This window comes from Spinacia oleracea, chromosome 4, assembly GCF_020520425.1.
Source record: "Spinacia oleracea cultivar Varoflay chromosome 4, BTI_SOV_V1, whole genome shotgun sequence".
In the NCBI taxonomy this organism is placed as follows: domain Eukaryota; kingdom Viridiplantae; phylum Streptophyta; class Magnoliopsida; order Caryophyllales; family Amaranthaceae; genus Spinacia; species Spinacia oleracea.
Genome location: NC_079490.1, coordinates 119,120,377 through 119,137,174, shown reverse-complemented (window position 1 = coordinate 119,137,174; position 16,798 = coordinate 119,120,377). Strand labels below are relative to the sequence as shown.

Genomic DNA, 16,798 nt, shown 5'->3' with positions numbered 1-16,798 from the left:
TAGCCTTTGACAATTAATTCATCATCTCCACCATAGACCAGGAAATCATCTTTGTGCCTTTTCAGGTACTTCAAAATGTTCTTGGCAGCAGTCCAATGTGCCTCTCTTGGGTCTGACTGGTATCTGCTCGTAGCCCTGAGTGCATACGCAACATTCGGGCGTGTACATATCATAGCATACATTATTGAACCAATCAATGATGCATATGGAATCCCATTCATTCGTCTACGCTCATCTAGTGTTTTTGGGCACTGAGTCTTGCTTAGAGTCATTCCATGAGACATGGGTACGTAGCCTCGCTTGGAGTCTGCCATTTTGAACCTTTCAAGCACCTTATTGATATAGGTGCTTTGACTAAGTCCAATCATCCTCTTAGATCTATCTCTGTAAATCTTGATGCCCATTATGTACTGTGATTCTCCTAGATCCTTCATTGAAAAACATTTCCCAAGCCAAATCTTGACAGAGTTTTACATAGGAATGTCATTTTCGATAAGTAATATGTCGTCGACATATAATACTAGAAAAGCAATTTTGCTCCCACTGACCTTCTTGTATACACAAGATTCGTCTGCGTTCTTGATGATGCTTTCTTCAATCCGTAGATTGATTTCTTAAGCTTGCATACCTTTTTAGCATTCTTTGGATCCTCAAAACCCTCAGGCTGTGTCATAAACACAGTTTCTGTTACATCCATCTGCCTTATTTCGTAATCGTAATATGCAGCGGTTGCTAACATTATCCGAATAGACTTTAGCATTGCAACTGGTGAAAAGGTTTCATCGTAATCCACACCGTGGACTTTCCTGTAACCTTTTGCAACCAATCTAGCTTTGAAAACTTCAAGTTTCTCATCCTTGTCCTTTTTCAGTTTGAAAACCCATTTGCTTCCTAAGGCTTGGTAGCCATCTGGCGAATCGACCAAATCCCAAAATTGGTTTTCAGACATGGAGTCTAATTCAGATTGCATTGCTTCTTGCCATTGCTTGGAGCTAGGGCTCGTCATAGCTTGTTTGTAATTCGCAGGTTCATCACTTTCAAGTAATAGAACGTCATAGCTCTCGTTCGTCAAAATACCTAAGTACCTTTCCGGTTGAGATCTATATCTCTGCGATCTACGCGGGGTTACATTTCTAGATGTTCCTTGATTCTCACCAGATACTTCTAAAGATCTCTGAGTTTCATCCTGAATGTCATCTTGAGCATTCTCTAGAGTTTGTTGTTCGACTCGAATTTCTTCGAGGTCTACTTTTCTCCCACTTGTCATTTTGGAAATGTGATCTCTTTCCATAAAGATACCATCTCGAGCAACAAACACCTTGTTCTCAGATGTATTGTAGAAGTAATACCCCTTTGTTTCCTTTGGATAGCCCAAAAGGATACATTTGTCAGATTTTGGATGAAGTTTGTCTGAAATTAATCATTTGACGTATACTTCACATCCCCAAATCTTAAGAAAAGACACTTTTCGAGGCTTTCCAAACCATAACTCATATGGAGTCTTTTCAACAACTTTAGACGGAGCTCTATTTATAGTGAGTGCAGCTGTATTTAGTGCATGTCCCCAAAATTCTATTGGAAGTTCGGCCTGACCCATCATTGATCTAACCATGTCTAGCAAGGTTCTGTTCCTCCTTTCCGACACACCGTTCCATTGTGGTGTTGAGGAGTCAATTCTTATAGCATTCCACATTCTTTCAGATGGTCATCAAATTCATAGCTCAGATATTCACCGCCTCTGTCAGACCGCAGTGCTTTAATCTTCTCGCCTAATTGATTCTCTACTTCACTCTGAAATTCCTTGAATTTGTCAAAGGATTCAGACTTATGCTTCATTAGGTAGACATAACCATATCTACTGAAGTCATCAGTGAAAGTGATAAAGTAGCTGAAACCACCTCTAGCATTTGTACTCATTGGTCCACATACACCTGTATGGATTAAACCCAATAGTTCAGTTTCTCTTTCTCCAACTTTAGAGAAAGGTTGCTTTGTCATTTTGCCAAGTAAACATGATTTGCACTTACCATAATCCTCTAAGTCAAATGGTTCTAGAATTCCTTCCTTTTGAAGTCTTTCTATGCGTTTCAAGTTAATATGGCCTAATCGACAATGCCACAGATAGGTGAGATCTGAATCATCCTTTTTGGCCTTTTTGGTATTTATGTTATAAACTTGTTTGTCGTGATCTAATTAATAAAGTCCATTGACTAATCTAGCAGATCTATAAAACATCTCTTTAAAATAAAACGAACTATTGTCTTTTATTAAAAAGGAAAATCCCTTAGCATCTAAGTAAGAAACAGAAATGATGTTTTTAGTAAGACTTGGAACATGGAAACAGTCTTCCTGTTCCAAAACTAGCCCAGAGGGCAACGACAAATAATAATTTCCAACAGCTAATGCAGCAATCCGTGCTCCATTTCCCACTCGTAGGTCGACTTCACCCTTGCTTAACCTTCTACTTCTTCTTAGTCCTTGTGAATTGGAACATAGTGTGAGCCACAACCTGTATCTAATACCCAAGAAGTGGAATTAGCAAGTATACAGTCTATAACGAAAATACCTGAAGATGGAACGACTGTTCCGTTCTTCTGATCTTCCTTAAGCTTTGGACATTCTCTTTTGTAATGGCCTATTCCATCACAATAAAGACAGCTTGATGTGGACTTGTCCTACTTTGTTTTAGCATTGCCCTTGGACTTTCCACCTTTCTTGAAGGGTCTCCCTTTAGCCTTGAGTAAATCTTTGGCTTCACAGTCGAGTATTATCTCAGTCTTTCTGACAAGGTGAACAAACTCTGCAACTGTTTCTTCTCTTGGTTCACTTAGGTATAGTTTCTTGAAGCGACCAGACCTACTGTGCAGTGAATTGAGCAAGATAGAGACTGCCATCCTTTCGCTTATTGGTGTTCCTAGCAGACTTAGGTGATCAAAATATGAAAGCATAAGCTCCACATGGAACCTCAGTGGGACGCCTGCCCTCTGTTTAGTGCGAAGGAGCTGAACATGTGTTTCTTGGACCTTTATCCTATAACACATGTTAGGAGAACCAACCTTTAGACCAGACATTGATTCAATCAACTCATGGACATTTAGATCCCTGTCCTCTATGTTTCCACGACATATATCCCTCAAATTCTTGATGATCGTAAAAGGTTCTTAAGCTACAAATCTTCTAGACTATTCATCAGGGATATTGTTCAGCATGAGACTCATAACCTTTTTGAGATCCGCATCCCAGGCGGAAAATCTTTTAGGGGTCATGTCTCTGGCATAGTAGCTTGGCATGGGATGTAACAGTACATACTCAAGTCCATTGAGTCTGACTATTTCAACAAGCTTAGTTTCCCATTCAAGAAAATTCGTTAGGTTCAGCTTGACCATAAGCTCAGAACCCATGATGATGTTTTGATTGTTGTTTGCCATAGTAAAACTACAATAGAAAAAGAATAAACAAATAAATAACCATTCACAGTTTCTCTTAATTAATTTAAATTCTAGCAAACATGCATAATTTATCATTTATTAAGAATTTTATTCAAGTTATGTGTTCCAGTAGGTGTGAATAAAATGATTCCAAGATCCTTAAATCATTGAAGAATTAAGCACATTATGTATTTTGACTCAATTCTAAAATATCTTAGGTAAGCAAAAACCTTTTGCTAATAGTCTAAAAACTATTCTTGGTTAATAGGCACGTCTAAGAACTTATTAGGTAAACCTATCGATTTTGCCACGACATAAAAGGACTCCTTACTTATATCGTTGAGTTTCACCAAAACTAACATGTACTCACAATTATTTGTGTACCTTACCCCTTTAGAATCAATAAGTAACACCTCGCTATGGCGGAAAACTATTACTAAGATTGATGTAAAGGTTATCTAAGTAAGTGTTATTTTGGCATGGCACCTTTTAACTCAATTTTTAAGTTTGGAACTTAAGGCTCTTACTATGTTGGTTAGATTTTAAGTGAACTAAAATCCTTAATCATGCAACATAATCAAGCCATAATCTCATGCATAATTAAGACATATTTAAAGCAATAAATAACTTAAAACATGCATAAGATATAAATGTGATCTAGTATGGCCCGACTTCATCTTGAAGCTTCAACTTCAAAGTCCGTCTTAGAAAATGGATTGGAAACTCCGTCTTGAATTTCACCATGGGAGGCGCCATTTTCTTTAAATAGGATCAGCTATAATTAAACTAATTACAACTATTTGATGGTACGCAGACCATATTTAAAAGCAATAAAACTTGGTACTTTAGACCAATATTACATTCAAATTAATGGTACGCAGACCATATTTACTATCCTATTTGGGCCATACTAGTCACTTTTCAATAACCTGCAAAACAGTACATATACAATATATACCATTCACCCATTCATTATCATGAATGGCCCACAACTGGTTAGTAGAACATGGTATGCATCACATAAATATTTGCAGCAATTAATCAAGGGCACCAATAATCTACCAATTATTCAGTCCTTATTAATTCTAATCAAGTTGTTTAACCTTATAGGAATGTAGACCTAATCAAGAGTTTATGACTAAAATGCTCACACCTAAACCAATAAATTCACATGCTTTACTAATTTTAAACATAAAAATGTATTTCCTAGTCTAACCGGAAATATACAAATTTAATTAAAATTTAAGGCTCATATAAATTTATAATTGAATCCATTTAATTTATTTTCAGTTGAATTATAATGAATTTAAATTAATTCAAGGTTTTAATTTTAGTAAAATAATTAGTATAAATTAAAATTTATAATAATTAGATTATTCAAAATTAAATTCCGAGAAAACAATTTAAATTACAAATTTTAAAATTAATTAAAAAACATTTCCGAACTGAAATTTAAAATTAAAATTAAAACGCATCAATCGTAACAAGACGAGGCACTTGGGCTTGCACCCAAGCCCCGTCGAGTGCACGAGGCTGCATCGCCCCTCGACTGACCGTACAACATCACGCAAGCAGGCCACACGCAACGCACCAAGCCCAGGCCACGCTGCACACAGCCCGCTCACTCGTCGCGTCTGCTTGCTTTGCTGGGCGCGGCAGCGCGCGCTGTGGCGCAGCACGCTTGCTGCCCACACACGACTGCTCGCTTGGCTTGCGCCAACGCCCATCGCCCTCGCCCTTGCCCATTCGCCCACGCTGCACACAGCACTCGACACAAGGGCAGCGTGCTGCCTTGTGCTCGTGTGCCATGGCCCTTGCTCGCTGCATTGTACCGCATGGGCGACGAGCTCCCTTGCTCGTCGTCGCATGCCCGCACTATACAACACCCCTTAAGGGTAACACGTAGAGTCCATTGCTTTGTGCGTGCAACTTTTATTTTAAAATTAATGACAAATTAATAAATCATATTAATTTCATAATTTTAGGGCGAAAAATCGAAAATTTATTAATCAATTAATTTCCGATTATCATGGATTCAAATCTAGGTCATAAAAATTTAAAATTTAAAATTTATCATAAATTAACAATTTTTATGGTGGTTTTTAATCATGGATGCCTAATTAAATCGTTAATTAATCATGAAAATCAAATCAAATTCTAAATTATTCGAATTTCAACAAATTAATTACAAATACAAATTAGGTTGTATAATTAACAAGCTTAGGCATTCAAATTTGTGAAACATATACAGTAGGTCAATCAAAAATTCAAGATTTAACAACAAGAATCGCAAATATTCAATTTAACATCTTAAAATTACAAACTTTTGCGTTCGAAAAACTAAAACGTCCGAAAAGTCATAGTTAGGCTTCGAATTTGGGAATACTGGGTTCGGCCGAAAACAGTATTTTTGTCAAAATTTTAGAATGCCTTTACATGCGGAATTCACACAAAAATCACTCGATTTCGTTGAGTAACGAAGAAACTGCCGAAAAACTGCGTACATATAATTAAATAAACGCAATTTGCAATTAATTAACAATTACGAAAATTAATCACCCCTTTTAATTCTTTGCAAATTTGTAAAATTTAACCATGTTAAGAAATTATTATGGAATTAATTAGAGGCTCGTGATACCATTGTTAGGTTATGATACATATAAACGAATATAAGTCATGCGGAAATAACCATAAATGCCAGGATTCCAAATTAATTGCCACATAACAATTAGCATAATTTAGATGCATACACTTTGTAGCGTGCCCTCCCTTTCTGCGCCCGAACCGAACAAGAACAAGTCTTTAGGACTCCAAGTGTCGTCCCTCCGTAGAAAGTCCACAACACGTCCGGATCCGCCTTAAGATTGACCAACTAGAATCGCCCTTAAGGTACTAGTAATGTTCGGCTATTATGGGGCAAGTGTTTGGCTGAATTTTTGCTTAAATTCTTACCTTTGAATACTTAAAACTCGTTGTAAATTATGAACCCTTAACCAATATTTATAGGCCATGGAATAATTAATCGAATCCTACTAGGATACGAATTAATTTAATTAGAATCCTAGCAGAACTCTAAATTAATTAATCTATCTTTTAGTATTTGGAAATTCAATCAACAAATGAATCCTATACGCTTTAGGTTTCGTAAGTGAACACAAACACACACGCACGCACAGCAGCCCACGAGGGGTGCCATGCGCGCGCCCGCAGCCCCCGAGCACTCGCAGCCCACTGCCACAAAGCCCACACGCTGCCGCAACCTTGGGTGCGCGCTGGGCCTGCTTTGCGGTGGGCCTGGCGCAGCCTTGGGCTAGTGCGTTGTGGTGCGCGTTTCTCTTGCTGGACGTGGGCCTGGCTTCGTGTTTGGCCTTCGTCTAACAAGCTCGTCCTATGCTAATTCGTACGACGCGCTTCCGATTAATTTCCCGATTCCGGAATTCATTTTCGATACGAACAATTTTTAACATTTCCGATTCCGGAATTAATTTCCATCTCGAACAAATATTTAATATTTTCGTTTCCGGAATTATTTTCCGATTCCGATAATATTTCCGATTCTGACAATATTTCCGTTTCCGACAATATTTCCGATTCCGGCAATATTTCCATTTCCGATAATATTTTCCTATACGTACTATGTTTCCGTTTCCGGCAACATCTACGACTTGGATAATATTTATATTTCCGATACGATCCATATTTCCATTTCCGCCAATATCATCGTTTCCGGAGTATTCATTTACTTGCCTTTGACGATCTCAGCTCCCACTGAAACCAAGATCCGTCGATTCCGACTATTGATTAGATAGAGTATTTAATGCCATTAAATACTTGATCCGTTACGTACTATTTGTGTGACCCTACGGGTTCAGTCAAGAGTAAGTTGTGGATTAATAATCATTAATCCACTTGAACTGAAGCGGCCTCTAGCTAGGCATTCAGTTCACTTGATCTCACTGAATTATTAACTTGTATAATTAATACTGAACCGCATTTATTAGACTTATCATTAAATGCATACTTGGATCAAGGGCATTATTTCCTTCAGTAAGACCTTATAAGACTTTATTTTATCTTATTTGAATTTGTTTAAAGTTTATTAGATTATTACTAAACTTGTAACCATTAGAATATTGATAATAATTTATTGCAAATATTAATAAATATAAATTAATAAATCAATAATTATTTAGTTTTTATATAATGAATATATTTGTGATTAACTCTTTAATAAGCCTCTTTATACTCCGTAATGAAACTTTATCACAGACGAAAAAGTAACACTTTGATGCTCCCTACGAGTAAGTGTTTCACTTAATGCATTGATGAAATAAATAATATTATGATTATTGGAAGTTACTGCTTTCAATTAATGAATTTATGTAAAGTAATTTATAATATTATGCTTATTTGCGTTTCACCAAAAATATCATCCATTTATTTGGGATGTACACGTAATTTTAAAAGTGTTTTTTAAGTTTTTCCTTTTTAATTATATTGTTAGGAATTAATAATAACATACTAATTAATACATACGTATCATTGATAATTATTATCGTCCATTAGTAATCATCAATTATTTCTTATAGGTTAATGAGAATTCATGGTCAAAGTTTGACGCAAAAAATTGTAATGGGGCAATATTTTAGGGATGGAAGGAGTATGTGGCAATTTTTAGTGACTTGTATTTTAATCTATTGGTGTTCTTTGGTCCGGATTGGTTTCGGGTCTTCGGCTCAGATTAGTTCGGGTTGATTTAAATTTTACAGTTATTTTCTGTTCAGGTTAATTTCGATTTCGGGTGAAGATCGTGAAGGAAATAATGCCCTTGGTCCGAGTATGAATTTAATGATAAGTCTAGTAAATGTGGTTCAGTATTAATTAACAAGTTAATAATTCAGTTAGATCAAGTGAGCTGAATGCTTAGCTAGAGGCCGCTTCAGTTCAAGTGGAATTAATGATATTAATCCACAACTTACTTTTGACTAAACCCGTAGGGTCACACAAATAGTACGTAAACGGATCAAGTATTTAATGGAATTAAATACTCTGTCTAATCAATATTCGGAATCGATGGATCTTGGTTTCAGTGGGAGCTGAGATCGTCAAAGGCAAGTAAATGAATACTCCGGAAACGATGATATTGCCGGAAACGGAAATATGGTTCGTATCGGAAATATAAATATTATCCAAGCCATAGATGTTGCCGGAAACGGAAACATAGTACGTATCGGAAAATATTATCGGTAATGGAAATATTGCCGGAATCGGAAATATTGCCGGAAACGGAAATATTGTCAGAATCGGAAATATTATCGAAATCGGAAATAATTCCGGAAACGGAAATATTAAATATTTGTTCGAAACGGAAATTAATTCCGGAATCAGAAATATTAAATATTGTTCATATCGGAAATGAATTCCGGAATCGAGAATTTAATAGGAAGCGTATCGTACGAATTAGCATCGGACGAGGCCTGCCAGACGAAGGCCCAGCACGAAGCCGGGCCATCGCCCAGCAAGCCAAGGCGCAACAAACACACGCCAAGCCTCGACCAGGCCCAGCGCAAAGGCCAGGCCTAGCCAAGGCCTTGGGCGCGCGCGCGGATCAAAGGCAGCGACGAGCTGGGCCTTGCGCTGTGCGTGGGCCGTAAGGCCTGCGTGCGGTGCTTGTGCGCCACTCGTGTGTGTTACTCGAAATCCTAAGGCTACCGGGATTCGTCATATGATTAAATCTAATCCTAATAGATAAAGTTTATTTAATTAGAGTCCTAGTAGGATTATAATTAAATAAATTTGTATTCTAATAGGATTATAATTCCTTTTCCATAACACTATAAATAGGTGCCTAGGGTCACAGATTTATACAAACAATTGAAGTATTCAAAGGTAAGATTTTGGAACAAAATCAGCCAAACACTTGCAACCTATATAGCCGAAAATCCTAGGAACCTTAAGGGCGATTCTAGTTGGTCAAGCTTAAGGCGGATCCGGACGTGCTGTGGACTATCTACGGAGAGACGACACTTGGAGTCCTAAAGACTTGTTCTTGTTCGGTTCGGGCGCAGCTAGGGAGGGCACGCTACAAAGTGTATGCATCTGAATTATGCTAAATGATTATGTGTAAATAATATATTTCCTGGCATTAAGGTTTTCCGCATGATTTATGTTTTGTCATATGTATCATAACCTAACAGTGGTATCACGGGCCTCTTATTATTTTCATAATCTAAATTGCATGAACATGGTTAAATTTTACAAATTTGCAAGGAATTAAAAGGGGTGATTATTTTTCGTAATTAATTGCAAATTGCGTTTATTTAATTATATGTACGCAGGTTTTCGACAGAATATTCGTTACTCAACCAAATCGAGTGATTTTTGTGTCAATTTCGCATGTAAAAGGCATTCTAAAATTTTGACAAAAATACTGTTTCGAATAATATAAAATTGATTTGTTTTTCATAATTAATTAATAATTTAATTAGGTATCCATGATTAAAATCCACCATAAAAATTGTTAATTTATGTCAAATTTTTATGACCTAGATTTGAATCCATGTTAATCGGAAATTAATTGATTAATAAATTTTCGATTTTTCGCCCTAAAATTATGAAATTAATATGATTTATTAATTTGTCGTTAATTTTAAATTTAAAATTTAAAATTTTTATGAAAACGCTTATAAATGTTGCACGCACAAAGCAATGGAAGCTACGTGTTACCCTTAAGGGGTGTTGTATAGTGCGGGCGCGCGACGACGAGCAAGGGAGCTCGTCGCCCGTGCCGTACGAATGCAGCGAGCAGCATAGCATGGCTCGCGCGCGAAGCAAAGGTGCTGGCCCTGTGTGCTATGCGATGGGCGTGGGCGAGGGGCAGGAGAAAGCGAGCAGTCGCGTGTGGGCAGCAAGCGAGCTGCGCCACAGCGCGCACTGCCTCGCGCCAGCGAGCGCTGGCTCGCGCAGCGAGCGATGGCTCGCGTGCAGCGAGCAATGCCTCGCGAGGGAAAGCAGCAGCAACGCGACACATCACAGAGGTTGCGCGCAGCGTGGCCAGCAATGGCTGCGTGTGCGTGTGGCCTGTGGCTGCGTGTTGCGTGAAGCTATGTGTGCCTTGTGCAGCGACCAATCGTGCACACGATGGGACATGGGCGCAAGCCCAAGTGCTCGTCGTGTTACGATTGAATCGTTTTGAATTTTAATTTGAGTTTTCAGTTCGAATAATTTTAATTAATTTTAAAATTAATAATTTAAATTGTTTTCTTGGATTTTAATTTTGAATATTATAATTATTATAAATTTTAATTTATACTAATTATTTTATTAAAATTAAACCTTTAATTAATTTAATTCAACTGAAAAATAAATTAAATAAATGGATTCGATTATAATTTTATATGAGCTTTAAATTTTAAATAAATTTGTATGTTTCCTGTTAGACTAGAAATACATTTTTATGTTTAAAATTAGTAAAGCATGTGAATTTATTGGTTTAAGTGGGAGCAATTAAACTCTTGATTAGGTCTACAAATCCTTTAAGGTTAAACAACTTGATTAGAATTAATAAGGACTGAATAATTGGTAGATTATTGGTGCCCTTGATTAATTGCTGTAAATATTTATGTGATGCATACAACATGTTTTTACTAACCAGCTATGTGGGCCATTCATGATAATGAATGGGTGAATGGTATATATTGTATATGTACTGTTTTGCAGGTGATGAAGTGACTAGTATGGCCCAAATAGGATAGAAAATATGGTCTGCGTACCATTAATTTGAATGTAATTGGTCTAATGCACCAAAGTTTGTTTTTTCAATTCAAATATGGTCTGCGTACCATCAAATAGTTGTAATTAGTTTAATTATAGATGATCCTGTTTGAAGAAAATGGCGCCTCCCACGGTGAAATTCAAGATGGAGTTTCCAATCCATTTTCAAGACGGACTTTGAAGTTGAAGCTTCAAGATGAAGTCGGGCCATACTAGATCACATTTATCTTATGCATGTTTTAAGTTATTTATTGCTTTTAAATATGTCTGAAATATGCATGAGATTGAAGCTTGATTATGTTGCATGATTAAGGATTTTAGTTCATTTAAAATCTAACCAACATAGTAAGAGCCTTAAGTTCCAAACTTAAAAATTGTGTTAAAAGGTGTCATGCCAAAATAACACTTACTTGGATAACCTTTACATCAATCTAGTAATAGTTTTACGCTCAGCGGGGTGTTACTTATTGATCCTAAAGGGGTAAGGTACACAAATAATTGTGAGTACATGTTAGTTTTGGTGAAACTCAACGATATAAGTAAGGAGTCCTTTTATGTCGTGGCAAAATCGATAGGTTTACCTAATAAGTTCTTAGACGTACCTATCAACCAAGAGTAGTTAGACTATTAGCAAAAGGTTTTTGCTTACCTAAAAGACTTTAGAATTGAGTCTAAATACATAATGTGCTTAATTCTTCAATGGGTTTTAGGGTCTTGGAATCATTTTATTCACACCTGCGAGAACACATAACTTGAATAAAATGCTTAATTAACATTAAATTATGCATGCATGCTAGAATTTAAGTTTATTAAGAGAAATTGTGAATGATTATTTATTTGTTTATTCTTTTTCAATTGTAGTTTTACTATGGAAAACAACAATCAAAACATCATCATGGGTTCTGAGCTTATGGTCATGCTGAACCTAACAAATTTTCTTGAATGGGAAGCTAAGCTAGTTGAAATAGTCAGACTCAATGGACTTGAGTATGTACTGTTACATCCACTAGTAGAAAAAACCCTTATTGCAACGGGCTTTTAGACCCCTGTTGCAGCGTACATCGTATGCTGCAACTGGGGGGCCTGCAACAAGTCTGAACTTGTTGCAGCGTACAATGTTCGCTGCAAAAAGTGATTTGTTGCAGCGGGCTTTTAGATGTACGCTGCAACAAGTGCCAAAAAATTGGCAAAATTTTGGACTTGTTGCAGCGTACATATATATGTACGCTGCAAAAGACTCAACTTTTTGCAGCGTACATTTATTTGTACGCTGCAACAAGTCTGAATTACTCAATTTTTTGCAGCGTACATTTATTTGTACGCTGCAACAAGTCTGAATTTTTGCGAAATTTTTTTCCCTTGTTGCAGCGTACAACATATATGTACGCTGCAAAAAAGCACTTTTGGCGGGAAAATTCTAATTTTGTTTAGGGATACCTAGAGTGCCTTGCACCAAATATAGAAACCTGTCAAAACAATAATAGAATAACGCAACCTGTATAACAAATATAAAAACAACAACTGGAGTTTTGTATACTATATATCCCAAAACCAAAGTGCACATATTACATTTAAATATATGTTCCAATTTCAACCTATACATACATTTTAATATAAAATTTATTCTATAACAACTAAACCAATTCGATCAAGCGCGCTAAAGCCAATAATAAATACTTGTTGGTAAAAAACTTAGCCCATTGCTCACGAACCACATCAAATTCCTCGCATAAGGCGCAATCCTCGGAGTGTAGACCTTTACAAAAACAGAAATTTAAATTAAACATTAGATTAAATACAAATTAAATATCACATTTTAACATTCAAGAAACTAATGACAATGTCCTAATAGTCTAAAATGAGTCCTTAGGTTCTTTAGTTCAAAGTTGGGAGCGAAAATGTCATTTTAGCCTAAATATGACCTATAACGACCCAATGAGCCTATAGGTGCATAAATAGATTGGAACGAGTCTTAGATCGTTAAAATTATGCATATTAAACATGTAATAAGTTTTAAATGAGTCCTTAGGTTCTTTATTTTAAAGTTGGGAGCGAAAATGCCTTATTTTAGCCTAGATATGACCTATAACGATCAAACAAGCATTAAATGGGTATAAGTAGATTAGAATAAGTCCTAGAAACTCAAAACTAAGCTTATTAATCATATAATAATTTAAAAATGAGTCCTTAGGTTCTTAAGTTCAAAGTTGGGAGCGAAAATATCATTTTAGCCTAAATATGACCTAAAACGACACAATGAGCCTTAAATATGCATAAATGGATTGGAACGAGTCTTATAAAGTTAAAATTATGCATATTAAACATGTATTAAGTTCAAAATGCGTGCTTAGGTTCTTTATTTTAAAGTTAGGAGCGAAAATGCCTCATTTTAGCCTAAATATGACCTATAACTATCAAACAAGCATTAAATGTGCATAAACAGATTAGAATAAGTCTTAGAAACTTAAACTAAGCATATTTATCATATAATAAGTTTAAAATGAGTCATTAGGTTCTTAAGTTCAAAGTTGGGAGCGAAAATGTCATTTTAGCCTAAATATGACCTATAACGACACAATGAGCCTTAAATGTGCATAAATGGATTGGAATAAGTCCTAGAAAGTTAAAACTAGAATATAAAACATTTAGTAGGTTTAAAATGAGTCCTTAGGTTCTTTAGTTCATAGTTGGGAGCGAAAATGTCATTTTAGCCTAAATATGACCTACAACGACCTAATGAGCCTTAAAGGTGCATAAATAGATTGGAACGAGTCTTATAAAGTTAAAATTATGCATATTAAACATGTATTAAGTTTAAAATGAGTGCTTAGGTTCTTTATTTTAAAGTTAGGAGCGAAAATGCCTCATTTTAGCCTAAATATGACCTATAACTATCAAACAAGCATTAAATGGGTATAAGTAGATTAGAATAAGTCTTAGAAACTTAAAACTAAGCATATTTATCATATAATAAGTTTAAAATGAGTCATTAGGTTCTTAAGTTCAAAGTTGGGAGCGAAAATGTCATTTTAGCCTAAATATGACCTATAACGACACAATGAGCCTTAAATGTGCATAAATGGATTGGAATGAGTCCTAGAAAGTTAAAAATAAGCATATAAAACATTTAGTAAGTTTAAAATGAGTCCTTAGGTTCTTTGGTTCATAGTTGGGAGCGAAAATGTCATTTTAGCCTAAATATGTCCTATAACGACCAAACAAACCTTAAATGTGTATAAGTAGTTAGATTAAGTCTTAGAAACTTAAAACTAAGCATATTAATCATGTAATAAGTTTAAAATAAGTCCTTAGGTTCTTTATTTTAAAGTTGGGATCGAAAATGCCTTATTTTATCCTAAATATGACCTATAACGATAAAACAAGCATTAAATGTGCATAAATAGATTAGAATAAGTCTTAGAAACTTAAAACTAAGCATATTTATCATATAATAAGTTTAAAATGAGTCATTAGGTTCTTAAGTTCAAAGTTGGGAGCGAAAATGTCGTTTTAGCCTAAATATGACCTATAACGACACAATGAGCCTTAAATGTGCATAAATGGATTGGAATGAGTCCTAGAAAGTTTAAAATAATCATATGAATCATGTAATAAGTTTGAAATTAGTTTTTAAGTTCGTTAGATCAAAGTTGGGAGCGAAAATGTCATTTTAGCCTAAATATGACCTATAACGGCCAAAGAAGTCATGAATGTGCATAAATAGATTGGATTAAGTCTTGTAAAGTTAAAACTAATCATATAAAACATTTAATATGTTTAAAATGAGTCCTAAGGTTCTTTATTTCATATTTGGGAGCAAAAAAGCCTCATTTTAGCCTAATATGACCTATAACGACCAAACAAGCCTTAAATAATTTTTCATGAAAAGAATTTTACACCATACCAAACGGAGCCCATGTGAAAATACAGAATTCACTGTAAACAACTAGCTTAAAAACAAACTAAACAACTAACTGAAAGACAAACAGATCTTATATGACAAAGCTAAAATGTGGTTACTACCTTTAGCATAAAATTTGAGCAACATGAGGATGTGATTCATTAGAGGGGATATGGATTCTCCTGTTGTCTGTAAGATATTCTGTCTCCGTAGCAGTTTCTGCAACAGAAGACAAAATACAGGATTAGTTTCCAGAAAATATTTCCAACATCTTCACACAAATCAATGGCCATTAAATGATTCCTCAACTTTTTACTACTTACAGTTAATGAAATCTCAGTTTTGATACTCCCACAAGTTTCTTGGTCATTTTTTGATACATCATTAGCACCATTTTCGATCAAAATCATCCAACTTGAGTATTTATGGATTATGTTATTGCCTTTAGAGCTTCATATTTATATAAATATGGTAGGCCATTATGAAGGAATGTCAAGGAATTTTTGACAGAAAAACAGAGAATACATCTATTTGTCAAATATATAAATGTAAAAGAACTAATGAGGCATATCTTTGTCAAACTAATTATACACCGTACAGGCAGTTAGCGTTAGTCAACATTACTGAAACTAATTATAGCCCTCCTAGTGCACACTTGTATTCAGGAAAATAGAAAAGAGCAAGGGACCACTTTATCTTAACCAAGAACTAGTCAACTACCACAGTTGCAACTCTTCCGGTCCAGTACTCAATCAATGAATCAAGCCAAATCGGCTTCTGGGCCTTATCAATGTTAATGGTGCACCATTTGTTTTCAGAAATATCCAAAGAGGACCATATCATCTTAAGTTTTTACTAAAACTAGTCAACTACCACAAATTCAGCTCGTATGGTCACAGGTACTTGATGAAAGAAATACAAGATCAAAACAGTAGCATACCAATTGAACCAAGTTCTCTTCTCTGGATGGCCTTAGTGATTCAATTGGCTTTCAGCCTGTTATTAGCTCTAAAAGAACAACTCCAAAGGCATAAACATCTGTTTTATCCGATACTTTCCCGTGCTGGAAGTACTCAGGAGCCAAATATATGCAAAAATCAATATTCATCAAGTCGGATAAAGAAGGATAAAATCCTTGCTGGACAAGGAAACAAGTTGAAAATCCTTTTAATCTGATGTGCTGCAGGATATTCTTAAACTAAACCCTAAATATCCAACATTTCGCACAAATCAAGATTTTGTATGAAGTAATGAATGATTAAAAACCCATAAACATCATTTGAACAAACCCTAAGAAACCCATAAATCATCGAACTCAAAACTATGTGATTTTGTCAATCATAAACCTAAAATTGAACCCTAATCTGAAAACGAAAATCAAAAACTAAAATTGAACCCTAATCTGAAAACGAAAATAAAAAACGAAAATAGAAATTGAACACACCATACCGAAACCACCGGAACCACGACGCCGAGCAGGGCTGAGCAACGCTTGGGTTCGACGGCGACGCAGGGCTGAGTTCGACGGCGACGCAGGGCTGAGTTCGACGGCTTCTTGGATATTTGTTTAAGGGAAAAAGCTTGGAGCTAGAAGAGAAGGAACATACGTTTGAGCCCGCTCGTTTGAGCGCGGTTTGTTGCAACCTAGGAAAGTAAAAAATTTTGAAACGCGGACTTGTTGCAGCGGGCAATAACA

The 16,798-nt window shown here is 35.7% G+C and overlaps 1 protein-coding gene across 1 annotated transcript; it reads right to left on the bottom strand.

Annotated features, from left to right (window-relative positions):
- Positions 1-12,729: 12,729 nt before the first annotated feature.
- LOC130459984 (uncharacterized) lies at positions 12,730-15,612 on the bottom strand. Its single transcript, XM_056827623.1, has 3 exons — positions 15,426-15,612; positions 15,225-15,321; positions 12,730-12,957 (listed from the first exon to the last, which is right to left on the bottom strand). Exons 1-3 carry the CDS (start codon positions 15,510-15,512, stop codon positions 12,836-12,838), a joined length of 306 nt encoding a protein of 101 aa, XP_056683601.1. The 5' UTR covers positions 15,513-15,612; the 3' UTR covers positions 12,730-12,835.
- Positions 15,613-16,798: the final 1,186 nt, after the last annotated feature.